Below are 22,153 nucleotides of genomic sequence, written 5' to 3'. Positions count from 1 at the left end.
GAGGATATTTGAGCAGTACTACATACTATAATATTTCATAATCTTTTCTTTTATGATGAACTGGATTTCCCAAGACAGAACCTTTGTATTTTGACTGATTTCTGCTTCGGGGAAGTTCCTTGCAGAAGTATCCGTCTGTGCAGTCCCCCTCATTGTTAGAATGAAGCCGAATCCCAGTGTTAGGGACAGATTACGGACCATCATATTCAAAGTCCCCTTTGTCACTTATTTCAGGGAACCCAGCAGCTATCATATCATATGAGCAAGGCTACCTGTGGCTTTCTAGAATCTTCTAGGTCTTCTAGAATCTTAGAGATGAATATATATATACAGATTCTAACAGCTCTCTAACTTCATCCTTACATTTGGAAGAAAGCTCAAAATGCCTGTATAGTTTCTAGTTATTCTACCACATCCCCAAACAGGGAATTGCTGAGTGATAAAGAATCCTACGAGTTACTTTATGTGCTTATTTCCTCTACTATTCTTTTCCTCATTCAGTACTTCATCCAACTCTTTTCCCTTTGAATGAATCCCTTCTACCATTTCCAACAATTGATCATCCCGCTGCATCTGTCTGAATGTTAATTGTCGTGTGTTCTCGTGTAGAAATCAACAGACCATAGCCCCTGGGACAAAGTCATTCTGCTGCCTGTTTTTGTAAATAAAGTTTTATTAGAACACAGCCACACTCAGTTATTTAGGTATTGTCTGTGGCTGCTTTCATGTTACCATGGCAGAATTGAATAGTTGCAGTAGAGGGTATATGGTGTGCAAAACCTGAAATATCTGTTATCTGGCCCTTTCTAGAAAGAGTTTGCCAACCCTTTTTTCTGGTAGATAAAATGGGCTGGTGGTCTTGGATATTAGCTAGAAGTTCTTCAGGGACAACTTCAAGTTCTTTTTCCACGAAGCATTCTTTAATCATTTTAGCTGCCATCAAACTCTTCCTCAAACCACACCAGTTTGAACCTTAATCATTTCATTGACTCTTCATTATATAAAGCTGCGTGTTGCTGTTGGTAAACTGTCTATGAATCTCTCGTGTTTTTACAAGTCTAGGTGTGAACAACCGGTTTGCTCCAGAACCATCTTTTCAGGAATTTCAGTAAAGCGTGGAGAGAGGAACTCCTTCTAGAGCAAATTTGTTTACATCCCTGGATAGTAAAGAAAGAGGTATTCCCTTCTAAGAGAGATTTGCTTCCATTCCAGGGTAATGAAAATAATCTCTCTCTCCAGAGGGGAGGATGGTCTCCTAATCTCAGGGTTTCTCTCCTATGATGTACCCACCACTCTGTGTGCAGGCAACACCTGGCCCTCATTACACCGTCTTTTTGGAATTTGGTCAGGGAACCTGGACCAAAAGGTTGCTATTGCTGTGAATAATAAACTGTCCAAACCCAGCCCTGTGGCCAGAGAGCATTGGTCACAGACTTGACTCCCCAGATCAGGGGCAAAGTTACCAAAGGGAACCCTCCCTCCCGAGTGCTTGCTGTAGACACCATCCTCCCCCCAGAATAAAATGCATGCCGTTGATTCAGGAGGGCTCTTTCCCTCCTAGGCTGGCCGGACTTAGCAAATAAAAATCCAGGCCACCCAGTTATATTTGATTTTCAGATAAACAACAAGGACTTTTTTAGTGTAAGTATGTACATCATATGTTGCGAGGGTTCTAAAAGAGATACTAAATTGTTTTGTCGCTGTTGTTTATCTGGAATTCAAATGTAACTGGGTGGTCTGTATTTTATTAAACAGCCCTACTCTCTGCTGTCTCCCCACTGGAGCCCCTTCTGCAACCCAGCCTCTTCCTCAGGGTGTGGCCCCTTCTCTAAACCAGCCCCAGTGATCAGAGTTTTTCTGAGTCTCCTTATCTACAGAGCGACTTTCCTGGGTTGGTGAATACGCAGAGCTGGATGGTTAGGGAAAGAACCAGCCTTTGGGTTTTGCCCGGCAGCCTGGTCCTCCTGTCACTGTTTGCAGAAAGCAGGACCACCGGGTGGCAGGTGGCCTTGCCTTTCGAATGATCTGGAAGCATTTCGATATTTTGGGGGTGCTTGATTTCCTGTTTGATTGTTTCATTTTTAACCTCTGTCATCCCCAGAATTGTCTGTCGGGTCCAGTGTGAAAAAATCACAATGTGTCCCTCTGCTGTGTATTAACGAAAGCTGAACTGGGGCCCTGGAGGGGGCAGAGAGAGTGGGAGATACACTCACCCCCCCAGACGGGTGGTAATCCACACCCCCAACTCTGATCCTTAATAGAGGCTTTTCCCACCGACTCCCTTGGAGAGGGCGTGCAGAGTATATCTTGTCTTGCTCTAGGCTAATAAGAAACCAGTTCAGTGATTTCCTTTTCTCTCACCCCACAGGCAAGGCTTACATGGGGCTTAGCTCTGAGCTGCCGCAGAAAGCGTCCCGATAATCCACATTCCCCCGGGGAGGACCCTGAAACGGTGACCCTTCTCTGGCATGTTGGGGAGATTTGCAGGATAAATAAACGCCTCCCTGGGGATTTGCTAGGTAGCTCCCTGTCAGCGCTGGGGGCAGAGATTTAAAAATGAGTTACCATTCCAACCTGGCAGGGATTCACAGATGAGCCCCTTCTGTGTTCACGGGAAGATTTGCACAGTCCTTTCACCGGGCGCCAGGCTGCGGGGGTTGTCGCTGGGTGACCCTCAGCGCTAGGGATCGTTCTGTGCTGGCTTCCAGCAGCGGCCCTGGCCATGGGTGATGGCTGGGGAGCTCTGGTGTCTATGGCACAGCTGCTTCTCTCCCTCCTCTGTCCCCGCAGCCCCCTGTTTCCATCCCAGAGTGATAGAAGAGTAGTTCCCTCTACTACTTGCTTACAGGGAACTCCTACCTCATTCTCTTCTCATATCCTTTTTGATCTCCATTTTGTGTTTCCTTGCTTCTCCATCCAAATGGAACTGTGGCCACTTCCCCGGCACCTCTTTTCCTGCCTTCCTCCTTTTTTGTTTCCCCAATAAAAATTTTTTTTTTAGTGTTTGTTTATTTTTGAGAGATAGAGCACAAGTGGGGAAGGGCCAGAGAGAGGAGAGGGAGACACAGAATCCAAGGCAGGCTCCCCGGCTCTGAGCTGTCAGCACAGAGCTGGATGCGGGGCTTGAACCCATGAACAGGGAGATCATGCCCTGAGCTGCAGGCGGACGCTTGACTGACTGAGCCACCCAGGTGCCCGCTGCCTTCCTCCTTCTTACAGAGGGACCAGCTTCTTCAGGTCACTTCATCTGCTCCTTTGTTTTCTGTGGCTCTCTTTCTCACCAGTGAGCTCTGCTCTGGATTTGAGAATTGAATGATCAGCCATTCCCTTCACAGAATCCCATGGAAGAGAGTGTTAAAAAACAGAATCCTGGGGCACCTGGGTGGCTCAGTCAGTTAAGCGTCCAACTCTTGATTCCAGTTTGGGTAATTGTCTCCCAGTTCATGGGTTCGGGCTCCACATCGGGCTCCATACTGACATGGAGACCCTGCTTGGGATTCTCTCTCCCTCCCTCTGTCCCTCCCTCTCTACCCCTCCCCTACACACTCTCTCTAGCAAAATAAATGAACTTAAAAAAAAAAAAAAATCAGAATCCTCGGCTTCACTCTGGACCTTTCTAATCAGAATCTCTGGTTCTGGGGCCTAGAAATTAAGTTCTCCAGATTGTTTCCTGAGGATGCTGAAGTTTGGGAATTAAAACTCCAGATCCCAGAGTGGGGCCAGGGTTGGGCCTGTCGAATCTCCCCACAATGCCAGAGCAGGGTCACCATTTCAGGGTCCTCCCTGGGGAATGTGGATTATCGGGATGCTTCTGTGGCAGCTCAGAGCTAAGATGCATGGAAGCCTTGTCTGTGGGGTGAGAGCAAAGGCCAGGTGGCTGAGCTTCCTTTTGGTGGAGTCTCGCCCTAGCACTAAGAAAACTTACTGCATGGCTTTGAGGGTATTTGGAGGGAAGGGGCAAACATCTGGGACACTGTGGGATGCGGGAATGTCCCAAGAGGGGACGTGGCCTGAGATGAATTAGGGCCTGGCTTGTGAATATTCATGCTGGCCACGGGGTCAGTTTGGTCGCTTAGATCAATCAAGGCGGTGTCTGTAAGCCCATGTGGGAGCAGGAAACAGGTTCTGGGAATAAGGAGGTAGGGAAGAAGATAGAAGTTAACATGAATTGACAGGCAATAGGATTAGTACTCTTGCTCAGTCCTGATCTTGCGAGTAACTAACAGTGGCCTGAAATTAAAGAATCAAACCATGAAGGCTCCCTTGACAACTGATCTGATAGGCCCAGAAGTAAATTTCAGGAACACTGTTGTCGGGCAGAAGGAGGGAAGAGCTAAGAGAAGGGGCCCTGGGTGGAAGGGAAGGGGAGTGAAAGCCTGTCTCTTTCTTTGGAGTCCAGTGAGGGAGGCTTTGGTCCCCTCAGGGCTGCCCCATACATTGAAATAGCATTGGGGGCAACTTTGTTGCCGGGGCTTTTATTCACCTCTAGTAGCGCTGTCTTCCTTACATCCAATTATGACTTTAAAATCGAGGCAGGGGCGCCTGGGTGGCGCAGTCGGTTAAGCGTCCGACTTCAGCCAGGTCACGATCTCGCGGTCCGTGAGTTCGAGCCCCGCGTCGGGCTCTGGGCGGATGGCTCAGAGCCTGGAGCCTGTTTCCGATTCTGTGTCTCCCTCTCTCTCTGCCCCTCCCCTGTTCATGCTCTGTCTCTCTCTGTCCCAAAAAATAAATAAATGTTGAAAAAAAAAAAATTAAAAAAAAAAATAAAATCGAGGCAAAAATGAAAAGGGGGGGGGGAGATAATGAAACATAAGTCAAATATGGCAGCTGGTGAATTTCTGATAATTACTTTCCCTCGTAGCATTGCGTTTCTGTCCCGGCATGTTGCACAGTAGCCTGTGGGGAGAGAAAAACAAAAACAAAAACAAAAACAAAAACAAACAAAAAAAAACAACCCACCACCACCAACAAAAAACAACTCCAAAGGATCAAGGAAACAGTATCAAATGCAATTTAATGACACGTTTCATGGGAGACAGGGTAGAGATAAAGTAACGTTCATTCTAGGTTTGCTTCTTGCTGTCTTTAACACCATAAGAAAGCCTAGAAAAGTATATGTATACATCAATTCAGGATAAGTAAAATGATTCTCAATTTCTCTTTCTTATCTCAATGCCTTAAAAAAAGGTTAAAAAAAAAAAGAGAGGGGAGTGTGTATTGTATAGTACTCAAGGTAAAATATTTTCATACAGTATTGGAAAAGACGAACTCTAACCCATGTAGATAACCCATGTGATAACCTGATGTGGGAAGGAATATAAAATCAATGCTTATCTACAACAGATCTCTTGGATCTCTTTTCAGTGAGGTTTTTCTTGGCTGGCCATTCTCCAGGTGAGCACAACAGAGAACTCACTAGTTCTTGGAGCAGATCTTCAGAACAAATAATCTGAAAGCCTAGCAATCTGTTGGGAGACTCTACTTTCGATGCTATTTGTAGCTGACCTTTTAATCGAAGCTTAGTTTTGTGATGTTTGGTCCATAGTCCCTTCCCTTTCCACCAGAAGTTGGATCCAGGTGGAAGCTTCAGCAACCTTCATTTCTTCCATCCCTTACACCGAAATCACTGGAATCAGTGTAACTGACTCCCTGTTGACCTTGACATTCTGCCTGCTTCCAGACACTCAGCCTGGAGTTTCCTGTGACTTTTATCCTAGTGGGAACCATGCCTTTAATTTGGAAAGAGTATTGGTTAGAGTAGGCTATAGATTGTGAACAGGATCCTTTGTTGGGATGCAGTGGAGAGAAACAGCCAGAGCAGGAAAGTAAGGTGCTGGGGGCTCTCTGTTCTTCACGTGGTATCCCTTGACTCGTTACCTTTTCTGTCTCTCAGCTTTGTGCTATGCTGTGCAAGGATCCTATTTTGATGGTAACAGACTTTATGTGACATTTGAAACCACTGCTCACGGTGCCCATCTCAGATGTGGGATATTTCCAATCACTAATTTCAATATGTGTGTGTGTGTGTGTGTGTGTGTGTGTGTGTGTGTTTCAAAGCAAACTATTGCTTTCGATGAGGTTTTAGTCTACAGGTAGAGATAAGAAACATGACCCGTAAGAACAAGCAACAGGATATCCCAGTCTCTTAGAGCTTGAGTTCATTTTGCAGATTGGGGCGGCCAATAGGCTAGTTCTGAGGAGCCATGACTTTTCCATGAAATTCATCAGGTAGGACTTCCTGCACCAAGAGCAATAGTGCAAGGTCTGGAGTAGGTAGGGCAGGGAATGTGCTTGAAGTTGCTTAGAAGCCCCAGACTCCCTTCTACAGAATATTTTGTGTTTTCCCAATAATTGGCTGTTCGGCTAGCTTGACCGTAACCTGTGTCTCTGTCGGTGTGGCCAATAGGATTTTGCTTCTCCTTGCAAAGCCCCCTCTCCTCCACAATGCCGTGTGCATCCGAGATGTCTTGGCAATGGTGGGCTGGTAAACGTTTAACATCTAGTTCTCCTAGGGGGAAAGGTCCTGGCTTACAGCTCTTGACAGTTGCCAGTGGTGTAAACACTACCACCACGGCCAATTTCAAGCTATGGCTGTGACGTCACTTGGTTGAAGGGGGGTTGGTAGCCCATCAGCGTGTACTGTGTTCACCATACAATTACGATAGATGTCAAGAATCTATACATCTACATATCTAAAGAGCACAGAAAATAATAGAGTCCTGAAATAATTAGGAAGTGCTGAGTTTTTAGTATTTGTTAACTTTTGTTTTTAATATAACCAATTATACGTTGATGATTTAATTTTTAGTAACGGCCGTGCTTAATCAGCTCACAGAATTCGTAAAACGTGTAACAACTGGTATCCAAAGCAGCTCTAGCACACCAGCCTGTCTTGGGCTGGGAAAAGCAGGGGGAAAAGGAGAAATCAAAGGGCACAATTAGTACTAACAGGCCTCTCTGCCATTCAGAGTTTCTGACCCTTGGGTCCGAGAATTCCTAGAAATAGCACAAGTTGTTATTGATCAGAAGCAGTCTGGACTTGGGAGCAAGACCCGTGGGCTCCAGACCCAGCTCTACCATTTGCTAGCCGTGTGGCCTTAAACAAGGTCCTAACTCTCTCAGCTTTAGATTTCTCATGGGTGCAATAACGGTACCCATTTCATAAGGCTGTTATGGGATGAAATGAGATACTATATTCAACATAGTCAACCTACTGGGTCACAGACCCCCAATAAATGGTAGCCATGGGTACTGTTATTGTTATTAACCTGGCCCCTTTCTAAAATGTCCCAGGTAGGCGCCTGGGTGGCTCAGTCCGTTGAGCGTCCGGCTTCGGCTCAGGTCATGATCTCACAGTCGGTGGGTTCGAGCCCCGCCTCGGGCTCTGTGCTGACAGCTCAGAGCCTGGAGCCTGCTTCCGATTCTGTGTCTCCCTCTCTCTCTGTTCCTCCCCCGTTCATGCTCTGTCTCTCTCTCTCTCCTTCAAAAATAAATAAAAACATTTAAAATGTCCCAGGTAGCCATGGGTAGTGATGGGATCTATCTCAGATGCAGGTTCAGGCAAAGACTGTGAAAGACAATCTGCTTTGTATGGCCTGACCTCCATTTCAGCATCCACCATTTATGTAGGCCTCCCTCAAGGGGAGGAATGTCCACACCTCCTGAAAAAATCATTCTCACAAATGCCTGAAATTTAAATACTGGTAACTCATTTCTCGCTGTAAGTGTGGCTTTCTCCCTAGGCTTTTAACATGCAGACACTCCTTAGCAGGTTGAGTCATTAAGTCAGCACCTGGGTGTCAATGAGGCAACAGGATCCCTGGGCTATTCACTGGACAGATTCCTGGAAATCTAAGAAAGAGGACCCTGGAGTAGGTAATGATCCCGAAGACTCCACAGCCAGTTCTCACTCCCACCACCCCATCCCCTGCTTCCAGGTTGACCACTTCTTCAAGTTGAGCTGCCATCTAAAAGCAAATCCACTCCAGTCTCTCTCTCCCTGATCCCTCAGGTATCCCAGAACCAAGACCCAGTTGACCCTCAGGCCCACAGTCCACTGATGAGGCGGGAATACTGCTGAATATTTGGGGTCAGTCTTCCTTTTTCAAGAATACCAAATCTGTAGGCAGTTGGCTAGGTTCTAGTCATGGTCCCACCCACTTGACGTGTGACCTTGGGAAGGTCATTTCGTGTCTCAGGATCTCTAATTTTTTCTAGTCTATCGAGGATGCCAATAAGGATTAACCCGAGATTCAAACGAGGGGGGCCCTTTGCGGCTCTAAAGCTCAATACCACACACTTTGTTCGTATCGTTTTCAATTCTCTATTATCTTTTTGTTTGCTCTCTTTTCTTCAATTCCTCAACATCTGGATATGGAGAGGCAGGCCTTCTTGGGAGCACCATAGATGGATGCAAATAAAACATTTCTACCCTTAATTCTAAACATTCCTAGGAACCCAAATACCAGTTCCTATCTGGGGTCACTTGTTCATAATACAGTCTTGTGTGCAGTAATAATCACCTGAAGTTATTCCTAGGCTGGCTCAGGTAACAGCACGACAAGAAGGCAGAGGTGATGTTTGCAGGAATCCTAAGGCCCCTGTGAACTGTAATTATATTCTTGTTGAGGTTTTGTTTGTTTGTGTACCTGGGGCACCTGTGAGGCTACAATAAATGTTTCAGAGTAGTTGAGTATCGGAAACCCGGGGAGGGACCGTGGCTTCCCGAGGTGTCAAACTTCCAGGCAAGGGGATCTGAGGTTTGGAGGAAGGACCTGGGAATAAAGGAAGGAGCCAGGCGGGCTAGTCTCTCCCAGCACCGGCCAACCAGCCTCAGCTTGATTCCTGGGCTGTGTGGCACGAGGGGAGAGCTGGTGTCCTGGAAGGATCTTCTGATAGAGCAAACAGGTTACAACCCTTTCCTTGGGACTGTGACCTGATGTTTGCCTCAGTCAGCGACATGATGTTTACGGGCCCCCTTAGGGTCTAACCTAACAAAAGTTTGGCCCCAGGGTCTGAGTGATTGCTGTGTGACTAGAGGGGGTTGCATTGTGAAATCTACTGACCGGTGCTCGTGGTGTGGGTTGGCAGAATAGGTGACTGGAGGAATACCGACTTGGGGGAAGAATGGTGTTGTGTCTCAGGATCCAACACTTTTGGTGAGGGAAAGACTTGCTGATGCCAGGCCAAGCCGTCTGAAACTAAGGACTCGTTTGGAGGCCTGCTCGGATGCAGCCAAGACGCCGAGGGAATAGGGCAAAGAGCAACCTCTGGGCGGCCGAAGGCCCACTCAGTTCTAATCAGCGTTGTGTGGGGTTTGGGCGCCATGCTTTTCAGTGACTGGAGAGTAGCCAAGGAGAGAACAAAACAGTAAACAGCGGGGAGAAGAGGCCCACTGGGAAGGCTGAAAGGTATTCACCTTTGGACAGAAGAGACAAAGTCGATTAAACACGCGTACTTTCTTCAACTACACGAGAGAGACTTCCACAAGAAGGTGCTGAATTGTTGCGACAGCCAAATAAGAGAAAGCAGTCTACAAGCAAGCAATAAGAGAAAGCAAATAAGAGAAAGCAGTCTACAAGCAAGATGGATTTTTGTCACCTTTTCATTCACGCTGCAACAGGGCGCTGAATAATAGTTGACCAGCGACAACGTTTGTGTGCAGAATGGGGCCCTCGGAGCACTTTGAAAGTAAGGAAAGAGGACCCCTTTTCCCCTGCCCTAGGTGTACGAGTGACCTCTGACCCCCAGAGGTCAGAGGCCCTCTGCACACCCTCCAAATTCCTTATGGTTGATGCTAAGTCGTGGTTCCGCCTTACTATCAAGAGTCAAGTGGGTCCTTTGCACGATACCAAAGTGTTCTACCCTAGCGAAAGGATCGATGGATTTTACAATTTGATAATCAAACTCTCTACAGGGAGAACGCCCTCCCAGAGCTGGGAGATTAATTTTATCTTTTGTTTTCTCAGCTGCTTCCCTTCCCTTGCATCTTGCCTGTTCTTTGCTACTCGCTCCACAGAGGGCAAAGAGGTTTTCACGAAATCACAAAAAATGAGGACTTTGATTCCAGAGCAAGAAACCATGGCCCAGGCCGACAGGAAGTCCACAGCAGCCCGCCCAACAGAGGGTTCAGCATCTGTGCACCCCCTCGAGCCCCAGGATCAAACCGGAGGGCTCATGGCATCGTGGTACCTCCAGCCCGGGTTCCCTGGCCTTCAGAGGTGATGCCACGTCCTTGTGTCCAGGCAGCTTAGCCCTGACCCTAAGGTTCCTGGGAAGCTGTCAGAGTTGTGTCTGGTTGGTCTGGAATACACCTCAGAGCTGGCCAGGTCCCCTTCCCCAACCTGCTGTCCTCACACAGTTCAGGGTTGGCTTGGTCCGAAATAGACTGAAAAGAGAAGGAAGAAATGATTGGGACACCAAATCTCCTTTCAACCCCAACGGTCCACTTTGCAGTCTCGGTGACTTTTGCTCATTGGGGAAGCAGCGGAGGAGGGACCTGGGGGTGGCAGGAAATAACCCTCCTGATCAAAGTGGATTAGAAATGCTCTAGAAAACTCTACCGACAAATCAGGACAAACATCACACCAAGGTCTTGAATCACAGGATGTTTACCTACTAAAATGCCCATGGCAGACAAAGACTAAGTACCACAAAGTACCTGAGACAAAAAAAAAAAAAAAAAGAAGGGAGGGAAGGAGGGAGAAGAATAAAAAGGAGCCTGGAGTCCCGGCAACCGGGGATCCCAGGGCCACAGGCAGAGTGTCTTGGCGGAGGGGGGCCGTGCGGGAACGTCCGTTGGCCTCTGGCTTCACACCTCGGCTTCTGCGGAGCAGACCTTGGCGGCGGTGATGGCGATGCCGATGGCGAGGCTGCCGTTGTCGGAGAAGAGCTGGGCCAGGGAGGTGTTGAGGACGAGGCAGTCCCCATCGGTGATCACCGAGTCCACGCACTCGAGAACGGACCGGGGGGTGGCCTCCCACTTGAGACGCCGGTGGTTTCTGTTGAGCTCCAGGCGGTAGGTGAAGCAGTCGGCCTGGGTGGGGGTCCCGATCAGCATCATGGTGGCAAAGAACTGGGGGTGCCCTTCGTGCCTCTCCTGTTTCCTGAGCACCAGCAGGAAGTGGTGGCCGAGGCAGGAGTGCATGATGATCCAGTCGGCTGGGGCGGGGAGGTGCATGTCCGTGGCCAGGAAGACTATCTCCGCTCCCTGGAGGATGTCGACCCTGTGCATCTGCCGCAGGTGGGGCACCACCACCTCCAGGTGGCCTTCCCACTGGCAGGAGAACAAGGGGCACATGCAGGGTGTCCCCTGGGCGGCGTGCAGCCCCGCCTCCTGGTGGCGGAGGTGGTGGGGGCGGGCGTGGTGGCGGAGGTGGTGGTGGGGGCGGTGGGGGCGGTGGTGGTGGGTGAGGTGGTGAGGGGGGAAGCCGCCTTGCTCTGGTGCGCTCTGAGTGACGGCGCGTCGGCTGGACACATACTGCGGGAGAGAGGAGAGCGTTAGTGGCTGAGGCCAGTCCCTCAGCCTGGCTGAGGCTCCCCAGGTGTGCCAAGAGTGGAAAGCAGGCGGCGAAAGCTTTGTTTCTTTAAAAAAAAAAACAACAAAACAAAACGGGCGCCTGGGTGGCGCAGTCGGTTAAGCGTCCGACTTCAGCCAGGTCACGATCTCGCGGTCCGTGAGTTCGAGCCCCGCATCGGGCTCTGGGCTGATGGCTCAGAGCCTGGAGCCTGTTTCCGATTCTGTGCCTCCCTCTCTCTCTGCCCCTCCCCCGTTCATGCTCTGTCTCTCTCTGTCCCAAAAATAAATAAACGTTGAAAACAAAACCAAACCAAGGGGCCAGGGCTACCCGGGTGGCTCGGTCGGTCGAACATCCGACTCTTGATTTCGGCTCCGGTCACCATCTCACGGTTCGTAAGTTCGAGCCCCACGTTGGGCTGACCGTGCAGTGCCTGCTGGGGATTCCCTGTCTCCCTCTGTGCGTGCCTTCGCTGCTCCCCTGAGCACACCATGCGTTCTCTCTCTTTCTCTCTTTCTCAAAATAAATAAATATTAAAACCACCACCCCACCAGAACGAGGGGAAACTGCCAGACTGTTCTCCAAAGTGGCAGCACCATTTTATATTCCCATCGGCCGGGTAAGAGGATTCCAGTGTCTCCCCGTCCTCGCCAACACTTGTGATTATCCGATTTGACAGATGCTTTCATGAGACACAATTAAATTGTTCTGAAGGTCTTGCCAGATCTAGGTGCTGAGACATTGTTAAATCTTCTGCACGTCGTGTCATTTTGGTATAGGATCTAAATTGTGCCAATTGAAAACGGAAGCTCCCGCAAAAAACTCCTTTCGCGAAGAAGATATTTTCCAAAGCTAACAGCATGTTAAAAAAAACAAAAACAAAAACAAACCCCTAAAAAAAATTGAGGTAGATGCCTTGGGTGGTTGAGATTCTGAAACTTGAGTCTAAGAAAAGACAATATTTATGTCTTTCTGATTCCTTAACAAAATACTGAAACAAATAGGCAATTTCCCCCTTCGACGTGCATTATGATGGTCATTAGTCATAAAGACAAAAAGCAATTTTTTTTTTTGCTTTTTTAATACCGCTAATATTTTTGTGCAGGCATTAGAAGCCAATGGAATTCCTCCCCTCCCTTTCTTATCATTGATATTATTATATTTTTTTACGTTTAATTATTTATTTTGAGAGAGAAAGAGAGGGAGAGAGACAATCCCAAGCGGCTCTGCACTGTCAGCACAGAACCTGACGTGGGGCTCGAACTCACAAACTGTGAGATCATGACCAGAGCTGAAATCAAGAGCCGGCCGCCTAACCGACTGAGCCATCCAGGCGCCCCCATTGCTATTCTTATTAGAACAACGCTGTGATAAGTCCCTGTTTGTCCTTCCAGTGTTGCCAGGGGTTGTGCCGTCTTGGGTGCCCTCCCCTGGGTCCTCAGGAGGGATGCAGAGCTGATGATGTGCAACTTGGGCCACAGTTCCCAGGCAGGGAGCCTCATCTGTGACTCCTGGGACTTCGCCCTTACCCCCGACCGCCCCCCCCCCCAGCGGGCACATTTCTGCCCTGTTCCAGGCTCACTGCTCCAGAGCAGCTTCCCAGGGGCTCAATGCGAGGAAGCCTCCACCCCGAGACTCTCCCGATCCTTTGTTCCTCGTGGCAGTGTGTCCACAAATCCCCCCCCCGCCCCAGGAGCTGTGATGGCTCTTGCTGATCAGGTATCAGTAAACACTGATTGAATACCTTCTCTGGCCGGACCGTGAGGGTGCTTAGGGGGATCAGCTGTGAGCAGGATGAACCGTGTTTCTGGCTGTGGGTGGCACAGACATCAGTGTGCGCCTCATTAATTGTGATTTTCGCAAGGGTCCTCCCTGTGACCCCAGGACTACGGTTCCTATTTTTTCAGTTGAAGAAACAGGCTTCCGTGGTTGCGTGCCCAAGGTTACAAAGCTTGGCCGTTTTGACACCCCCCTGACTCTGAACACGGCAGCCCTGCTCCCCCCCTTCTCCCTCCCTGAAGCTCTCCCTGCCTCCAGCTCCTCCTCCATTCCTGGAGTTCCAGCTCGGGTTCCTTGAATTAGCCTGTGGGACCGGGGCCGTGCAGTGAGGTGGCACCTCGCGGGGTGCTCGGGGCACGAGGCCATCCCGGGGCAGCCGGCCTCTGGGCAGAACTCAGGCACCGTGTCCCTTGTGCCCCGGCTCTCCGAGCCCTATCAGGACTGCAGGCGCCTTTGGACCCTTGCCTCCTCCTCTCGGTTCCTTTCGTCCCCAACGTGGAGAGTTTGAGGGTGAAGGTCTGCCTTCTGACTCGTGCCACTGTGGCTGCCAGGGTGCCCGGCTCCCTGGGCTCGAGGCCGGCTAATGGCGGAGGCCTGGCTGGCTTCCCTTTCTTTAGGGTATCCTGGGCCCCACCCCCCCTCCACTGCGTACACACCCCCACGTGATGTGCTCGTCACCCTGTGGTCCAGGTGACCTAGAGGCAGGTGAGCGTCGCACCGGGTTGTTCGCTCCAGCTGCCAGTTTCTGCGCCCTGCCCGGGGACGGCCGCCGATGAGCCACAGGGGCCTTTCTGTGGTTCCTGCGCTGTTCCTGGGCGGAAGCGGAGGGGCAGCGTGCCGTCACCCATCCTGCACCCCTGCCAGGCCCATGAGGGAGGCTGTGTTCCAGAATCCTGCTAGTGATGGGTCTGACTTCCCCTTGCGTGTTAAATACAGGAAAGGGGACTGACTAGTAGGTAACCTCTGCTAAGAATTAGGCACTGTGGAAAGTTGGTATTTTTTTGCATAATTACTTCATTTAATTTTTCACAGGAAAGATCAATTCCTCTTTATTTTTTTAAAGTTTATTTAATTTTTGAGACAGAGAGAGACAGAGCATGAACGGGGGAGGAGCAGAGAGAGAGGGAGACACAGAATCTGAAACAGGCTCCAGGCTCTGAGCTGTCAGCACAGAGCCCGACGCGGGGCTCGAACTCACGGACCGTGAGATCGTGACCCGAGCCGAAGTCGGACGCTTAACCGACCGAGCCACCCAGGCGCCCCGATCAATTCCTCTTTAAAAAACAAATGAAAAAATTAAATCTGGCTTAGCTCCTACCTGCCTGCTGGTGGCATGTACCATTCAGTCAGTGGGAGAGGGGGAGTTTCTTGTATCCCTTGGGAACGTACAAAAGCCCAGGGCTCGCACACTGTCGGCCACATGCCAGGGTCCCCCCAGGTCTTTCCAACAGACTCAGGCCTGGCAGTGGGGTTCGTCTACTGGGCTCAAGAGGACCGGTCTCGGCCTCTCACGGAAAGCCCCAAACGCGGTCCCCTCTCCCAGCCTCTGAGAAGCTCCTCTCTCTCACTTTGTCCTTACAACAATCCCTAGAGAAACATATTATATTTGTCTTGCAGATGAAGAAACCTAGAGATGTTGAGTCCCTTGCCCAAGGTGACGTGGCTCATAAGGGGTGCCGCTGGGAACAGAGCCCAGATCAGTCAAAGGTGACAGAGATCAGAGTCTGTGATGATCACAGGCTGGATGTCCTCAGACTCTATTCTGTTTCACTGTTTATTTGTCCCGTAGCCCTGATTAAGTCAGTTTCCCTATCAACAAAATATGTATCTCAAAGGGTTGTTTGGGGATCGAAGGAAATGATGCTTGTGAGACAGCTTTAATAACTACATCAAATTATTACAAGTATCGCAATACTTGTTATTAAGTATTACATCAAGATGGCATTTCCCTTTAGATGTGGGTTTGGGTGATTACTTCCGGTGGCCTTCTGCCTCAGTCCATGCCTGCCTGTGTCTGTCCTGGCCAGATGATCTTTGCACTTGGGCAGCACTCTGGACTGAACACAGGCCAACATAAGGGCCTGGAAACCCCAACATTGCACTTGGCCTGGGGCCTCCTGTCCCCACACAGACCCATGATGGCAGAACATCCTGAAATTCCCGTCGCAGAAATGGGTCTCTGGGGGTCCTGGTAGAGATGGAGAAGAGGTGGCCGTGGTGCCGGAGAGCAGCCAGAGGTGGCAAGATATCACCGGTGCTCAGGGGAAGTCCTTAAGGGGCCCAAGAGACACAGCTTCCTGCCGTAGAGCGCTCCTGCACGCTCAGGATGGGGCCGGTGGTAAGTTCCAACTCTTGTCCAACCAGAGGACCTTAGCAACGGCCCTTCCACCTTGCTTCCTTCGGCCTCATCTTCCACTAGCCTTTTCATTTTTTAATTGCTGCTGGGTGACAAAGCCCAGGGCACAATCTGAAGCCACTGTAGTGAATGACTATGCAAATAGAGCGGGACACTATCAACTCAGGGAGCCCCTGCAATCGCTGTGCCCCAAGAAGGCTCTAGGAATAAACCCAGCCTTAATTCTTCCCCTTCTTCCTGCTCCATTTTCTGATGCAAAATATGTTTCGTTTAAACGATCTTCGGGTGAGTGAGGTCACAGGGTGTCTGGCAGGGAGAAAGGATTCTTTTAATTGGCAAAATGCTAATCGTTTTGGAAAATGAATTCTAATCTTCCCATCTAATACAGTGGATGTGTGAGTAATCACTTTCCTTCACTAAACTGTTAATGCAACATTAGTGATTACGCTAATTAAAACTAATGAACTCTTACAGGCTGATAAACTCCTCAGTCAGCCAGCAGATGCCTTCCTCCCATTGGCTGCATTTAACTTCCCATTTGGAAGAGAGATCTTGAATTAACCTTTAGAATAATGTGCAAAATTGGGTTTAGAAGTGTTAGGCTTTATGGACTGGGTATAATGCTTTCCCCAAGCATTAGTGAGACCATTTCCACTGAGGGTGTAATTGAATTTAAAAAACGCCTTCCTTAATTTGATCAGCCACACTCCTGTGGTTGGTAATGGCTCTCTCTCCAAATCCTGGCCTCCAAAGAGGACAACTGCCCCTGGAAAATCTCATGACCCTTTCTGCTCTCTGTGGCCAGCAAGCCCTGCTTGCTACTGTATTTCAGCTGGGGGAGGGTTTGCACCCAATTTCAGATGACAGGCATTTGCTTAGACTTTGCTCACGCCAAGTCTCTTTTATGCGAGTGACTTAAGGGGGGGGGGGAGGGGAGAGCAACATGCTTATCAGTGCGTTTCACACCCAGAGCCGAAAAGCAGGTGGGGGAGGGGGTAAAATTTCAGGGTAGGTATCAGAGTTTGGGGATAACGTCAGGGCCTGCACCAAGTTTGTAATCAGGGCTGCTAAGAAGAGGGAGTAATTGTTAGCTACCCCTAGGTCCCACTCTGCAGTGCTAAACATTCTCGCTCTTTCCAGGAGGGACAGTCAAGGCTGAAGGCTGAGCGTTGCCTGTTCTATTTTCCCGGGACACCTCGGCCCTTCCCCTCTTTTCGTCAAAACCTACCGTGACTGTAGACGTGCCCACAAAACCCAGGAGGACTCTGGAATGCCTTCCAAGCAGTCAAAAAATAACGCTGAGAGCAGAAAACAACAGTGGGACTCTTGTCACCTGGGATAGAACATCTTCATTAGAGAATGTGTCCCATGCTCCATTTCCCCCAGACTTAGTTATACTTGGGACACAGATGGATGAGATCCTCCTGTGGACAGCATGGTAATGTCCATGATTTTCTTTGAAATATTTTAGTGGGAGGGATGTGGTATAAACGTGAACCTTTTTAACCAGACTGTAGAGGCTATCAGTTCCCTAATCAGGAAGTCACTCTTTGAGGAGGTGATCATCCGACACTTTAGCAGGAAGGCCACACTCCAGAGATGACAACCGCCATTGCCTCAGTATCCGTATTTCTGATCCACACCAGATGCTGCTAATTAACATTTCGCAGAGGCTTTCGTTGGTGAAACTGGTGGTTAGTTAGTCAGAATAACGAAGGCTAGAAATGGACTTGCCTGTATGAAATTCGTGGTTTTCAAGCCATGAAGATCGGTTTAAGTATTGCAGAGAGATCCTTCGCTGTAGGGGTGGGCCTGGAAGCTTATTCCCTAAACATTGCCGTTTCTGGCCACCGAGTCAAGGACCATCTCTAAGAATACCTGATTCTTGCCTCCGTTACATCACTGCACACACAGTTTCTTTTACCGATGAGCAAAATTATGTAAATTCAGCAGGGAAATATGGGTTAGCAGACACACAGAAGGCTTGGGCCTTGGGATATACGTATGCCGTTAACGAATTGGAAAAGAGGACAATGAAAACGAAAATTTTGGCGAACCAAACTTTTTTTTTTTAATTTTTTTTTTTAACATTTATTTATTTTTGAGACAGAGAGAGAGCATGAACGGGGGAGGGTCAGAGAGAGAGGGAGACACAGAATCGGAAACAGGCTCCAGGCTCCGAGCCATCAGCACAGAGCCCGACGCGGGGCTGGAACCCACGGACCATGAGATCATGACCTGAGCCGAAGTCGGACGCTCAACCGACTGAGCCACCCAGGCGCCCCTGAACCAAACTTTTTAAGAACCAAGATCCATGGGCAAAGAGCAGTGAGAGGAGTCCATACACGTGTCTGTACGCACACCAGTCCTATGATTTCGAAAGCCTCTTGACCTGCCTGGTCAGGTATACATCCAGGACAGTCTCACTCTGTGAGGAGCGGGGAAGGAATATGTGGGTGACATTTTGAGAACAAAACCTAGGACTCAGATCTTGAGCTCTCAGGGCCCTTCTTTAGTTCCTAGGCCCTGGCTCTTGGCTGCCCAGGGCTGGTTGATTTATACATAGTTTCCCGCCTTTTGAGAGCCTTCAGGATGGGGACTTGTTGCCCACACGTCCTCACTGCTCACATGGTGCCTGACACGCGATAGATGCTTGATACGTATTTGTGCCATCCATCGGGATATTAGTGTCACCTTCACGTACGAGGATCATGTTGGCTCTTGTCCTTTATAGCATTTAGGTGGCTCAGCCACAGTCCCGACTGGTGTTGTCTGAGACCAATAAGCCTCTGTAAGATGGATGCCGCCTCTCTCTCTCTCTGCCCTGTGGAGTCAAGCGGCAATTAAGACCTGTCCAGCTCACGCTGAAATTACTAACTCGTGGCCTTCTCTCCTCAGCTAGGGTGGACACCATTGAGGTCAGGGGCTGTATTTAGTTTGCCCAGCACCTAGCCCAGTGATGGGCAAATCCAGCACTTGGAAGTATCTGGCATCGGGTAAACTCTCCATCAGTTTTTGTTGCTGGAGTAAACGAATGCGTGAATGATGTATAAATGGAACCCTGTTCTGGACCGTATCCTTGGAAAGGCTGTTTGTTTTCAGGTGGAGGCCCTGTCCTGCGCCTTTTATTTTCGGCTGCTACATTCTCAGGAGTGCGTAGGGGTATGTGTGTGTCCTTGTGAGTCCACGGCTGTGGGCTTATCAGGAAGGTCTCCTGGCAGCCCCTTACCCAGAACCCAGCAGTGATGGGACACAGAGTAGGCGCGGGTATCTGGCCAGGAGGAGGACACTGAGGACAGTGCTCAGCTGCTGTCTTAGGCTATAAAATAAAAGCCTTGAGGAACAAACTTTTCATGTCAGAGGGGTACTTTATTTGCTTTTACTTTTTTTTACAGAGATTCCTCTAAGCCTCAGACATTCCTTTTATTAATAGCAGATTGCTCTTTACAAGTTGTTTGAGAAGGACAGGCTGCTCGATCAACCCAGGAAATCTGTCCACTTGCTAGACTGATCTACCACTTTCCCCTCCCATACCTCGGCAAGACCGCTGACGTAGCAAAAGGCTGAATGCACCCATATACTCTTGCGGCTGTACCCCTCCTCTTGAGGTGAGGCACTAATGGGTTGTGCCTGCCTGGAGCCCTTGAACCGACCCGTGGAGACTACTACACTCCAGATAACGGAGATCCTGTATTCCCTACCCAATGGCTCTAAGTCAACGTCCTGTAGCTGTGCTATTTCTGGGACCCAACATCCAGAAGGTGGACCGTTAGACCTGAGATATGGCCCATGGATGATTATTTTGGGGGGATATGCACAGAGTTGGGATGTGTGGCCTGTGGAAGTTCATTTGCCTTTGCCTGGGACCTGTCACAGTGCCAGACTAAGCCTCATGACGAAGAACGCGAGACAGGCCACTGGCTGGGGGTCGTGGCCATACAGATCACCCTGAAGGGGGAATTCTTAAAGGGGGAGGATAGAACATATTTTAAGAGTCTCTTACCTTGATTTGTACTCATAAGTATTTGAACTTGGAAGCGTTGGACCTCCATCTGCACTTTGGCCTTGAGCCCTGCAAACGTCAGGGGCGGGCCTGCAGTCCCACCACATAGTCAGAGGAGTGCCTGTCCGTCTTCATTTACTCTCCGGCTCTGCCTTTCATCTGCGAGATTTTGAGCCTGCTGATGAGTATTATGAATCTTGCAGATGAAAGGACTTTTTCTTAAAAGCAACTTTTCTTGTACTGACATTTTTATATCTGCATTTGGCAAGCGAAACCCGGTGCCTGGGTGAGCCGTTTAAAGGTTAAAAATAGGGGCGCCTGGGTGGCTCAGTCAGTTGAGCGTCCGACTTCCACTCAGGTCATGATCTCGCGGTTTGTGGGTTCGAGCCCCGCGTCGGGCTCTGTGCTGACAGCTCAGAGCCTGGAGCCTGCTTCTGATTCTGTGTCTCCCTCTCTCTCTGCCCCTCCCCTGTTCATGCTCTGTCTCTGTCTCAAAAATAAATAAACATTAAAATAATAATAAAAATAAAGGTTAAAAATAAATGAATCGAAGCCCCGTTAACGTGAGCATCTCCTTAGGAGGAAGGAGGGAGTGACGCAAGGGGGGTGTGCCCAGCCTGCTGCGAGAACCACTTCGCCCAGTCTGCACAAGCTCAGGCTGCGGGCATCGGTGCCGCTCAGGGTTATGGGTACGGTAGGAGCCGGTGCCGGAACCTGGGACGGGGGCCTCTTGCTGAAAATGGCTACGTGCCCACAGGCCGACGTCACAAGTTGTGAGGGGCAGAGGTGTGTCCTCGGTGTTCTGGGACCTTCTGGTGGCCAGGCTGCTCCCCTGGTCTCCAGGGACTCCACAGATTCAGCCTGCTCTGCCAGAGCTCTGTACCTTCCTCATCCATGCCTGGAGAACCCTTTGTCCTGGCTAAGTTGTATTCCTCCTTGGCACGTTCCAAACTCTCAATAGGTTGGTCTGTTGCTGGTATATTTCCTTTGTAACACACAACACGCTTATTCAAGGTCCAGGTTTCCTGTTAGACCATGAGGTAAGCTCCAGGTGGGCGAGCATTATATCTGTGTTAACCCCGCTGTATCCCCAGTGACAGTAGTGTAGGAACGTGGTAGGTTCCCCAGAAACATTTTTGGAGAAGACGAATGAACGACCCCTCCCCATTGACCTGTTATGCTAGCATAATCTGACCACTTTTCACCGTCTGGCTGCTACTCCCCTAGGGCAAATCTCCCTCATCACCTCTCTGGGCTTTACCAGAGCCTCCTGACTAGTTGTCGTGGGGCTGAAAGGTGGACCGCCAAAATAGATCAACGTCCTGACTTCTGGAACCTGTGAATGTGACTTTATCTGAGCAAAAGGGGGCTTTGCTGATGTAAATAAGTTCAAGATCTTGAGATGAAATCATCCTGGATTATCCAGATACGCTCTCAGTCTAACGGCAAGCATTCTTAGAAGCGATGGAAGAGGAGACATAGGCGGAAGAGAAAGCCGCAGAGGGGAAGACCATGTAAAGATCAAGGAAGAAGTTGGAATGATGTGGCCGCAAGTCGAGGAAAGCCTGGAGCCACCAGAACCAGAAGAAGCAGCGAAGGATTTTCTCTTAGAGCCTTCAGAGAGGATGTGGCCCTTCAGAGGGGAAGTGACCAGGTCATTTCACCCAAAAGACCAAAACACCTTCCTTCAGAATTTTGGCCTCCAGAACGGTGTGAGAAATTTTCTGTTATTTTGAGCCATCAAGCCGGTGATAATTGTATGGTAGCCCCGGGAAACTAATACGTGAGTCTCCCTGTGTCCGTTCTTGCCTCATACGGACTGTAATTTGTTTCACCAAGTATTTTAATGGGTTTCCATCCCATTCCGAATAAAGCCAAAGATCCCTATCATGGCCACCAAGAGCTGACACACTCTGGCTCCCAGCTAACTCCCTGGCCTCGCCTTTTCCCCACCCATATCCTCCTTGCTCCCTTTGCTCTAAACAATTGACCACTTTTTGTGCATTAAACGTGCTGTCTACACCTGTCACAGGGCCTTTGCACGATCTCTTTGCTTAGGACACTATCAGATACCCATGCTGGCTCTCTCTCCCACTTCATTTGCAGCGCTGCTCCGCAAATACCTTCAATCTGAGGCTGTCTTCCCTCCCCTTCACTTACAAAAAACCTCTCTCCATCCTCTTACTCTAATTTATTTTACTCCATGGCATTTATCAACACTATGGAACTATAATGTACATATAGTATAGGTCATATATCTATGCGTGTGTACTGTACTGTCTTCTCTACTGTAATGTAAGTTTCTTGGGACTGGGAACTTGGCTATCTTGGTTAACTACTGTATCTCTAGAACATTATCTGGTACCTAAAAGAGAACAGCGATTTTTTTTTTTTTTCAAATGAATGAATAATTTCCTCTTGGTCTTAAGCTCTTCCATCTTAGAGGACCCGAGCGAAGCGTCCCTGTCACTGGAATGTCGATGTGACTGTCCTCGTTCC

The 22,153-nt window shown here is 49.3% G+C and overlaps 2 protein-coding genes across 3 annotated transcripts in view; one reads left to right on the top strand and one right to left on the bottom strand.

Annotated features, from left to right (window-relative positions):
- Window positions 1–22,153, top strand: part of CBY2 (chibby family member 2) — a 129,370-nt gene that overhangs the window by 54,164 nt on the left and 53,053 nt on the right. The gene's annotated exons all lie outside the window — the stretch shown is intronic.
- The window catches only part of SIAH3 (siah E3 ubiquitin protein ligase family member 3), a 70,271-nt gene continuing 58,710 nt past the window's right edge, over window positions 10,593–22,153 (bottom strand). For both annotated transcript variants that reach the window (XM_040448481.1, XM_040448480.1), the window contains exon 2: window positions 10,593–11,479. In XM_040448481.1, the coding sequence (XP_040304415.1) occupies window positions 10,811–11,479 (669 nt within the window). In that variant the 3' untranslated portion in view covers window positions 10,593–10,810. The remainder of the gene's footprint in view (window positions 11,480–22,153) is intronic.

Source organism: Herpailurus yagouaroundi, unplaced genomic scaffold (assembly GCF_014898765.1).
Source record: "Herpailurus yagouaroundi ecotype Mexico unplaced genomic scaffold, PumYag 197, whole genome shotgun sequence".
Classification (NCBI taxonomy): Eukaryota; Metazoa; Chordata; class Mammalia; order Carnivora; family Felidae; genus Herpailurus; species Herpailurus yagouaroundi.
Note: the sequence above shows the minus strand (reverse complement) of the source record. Positions and strands in the feature narration are given on the sequence as shown.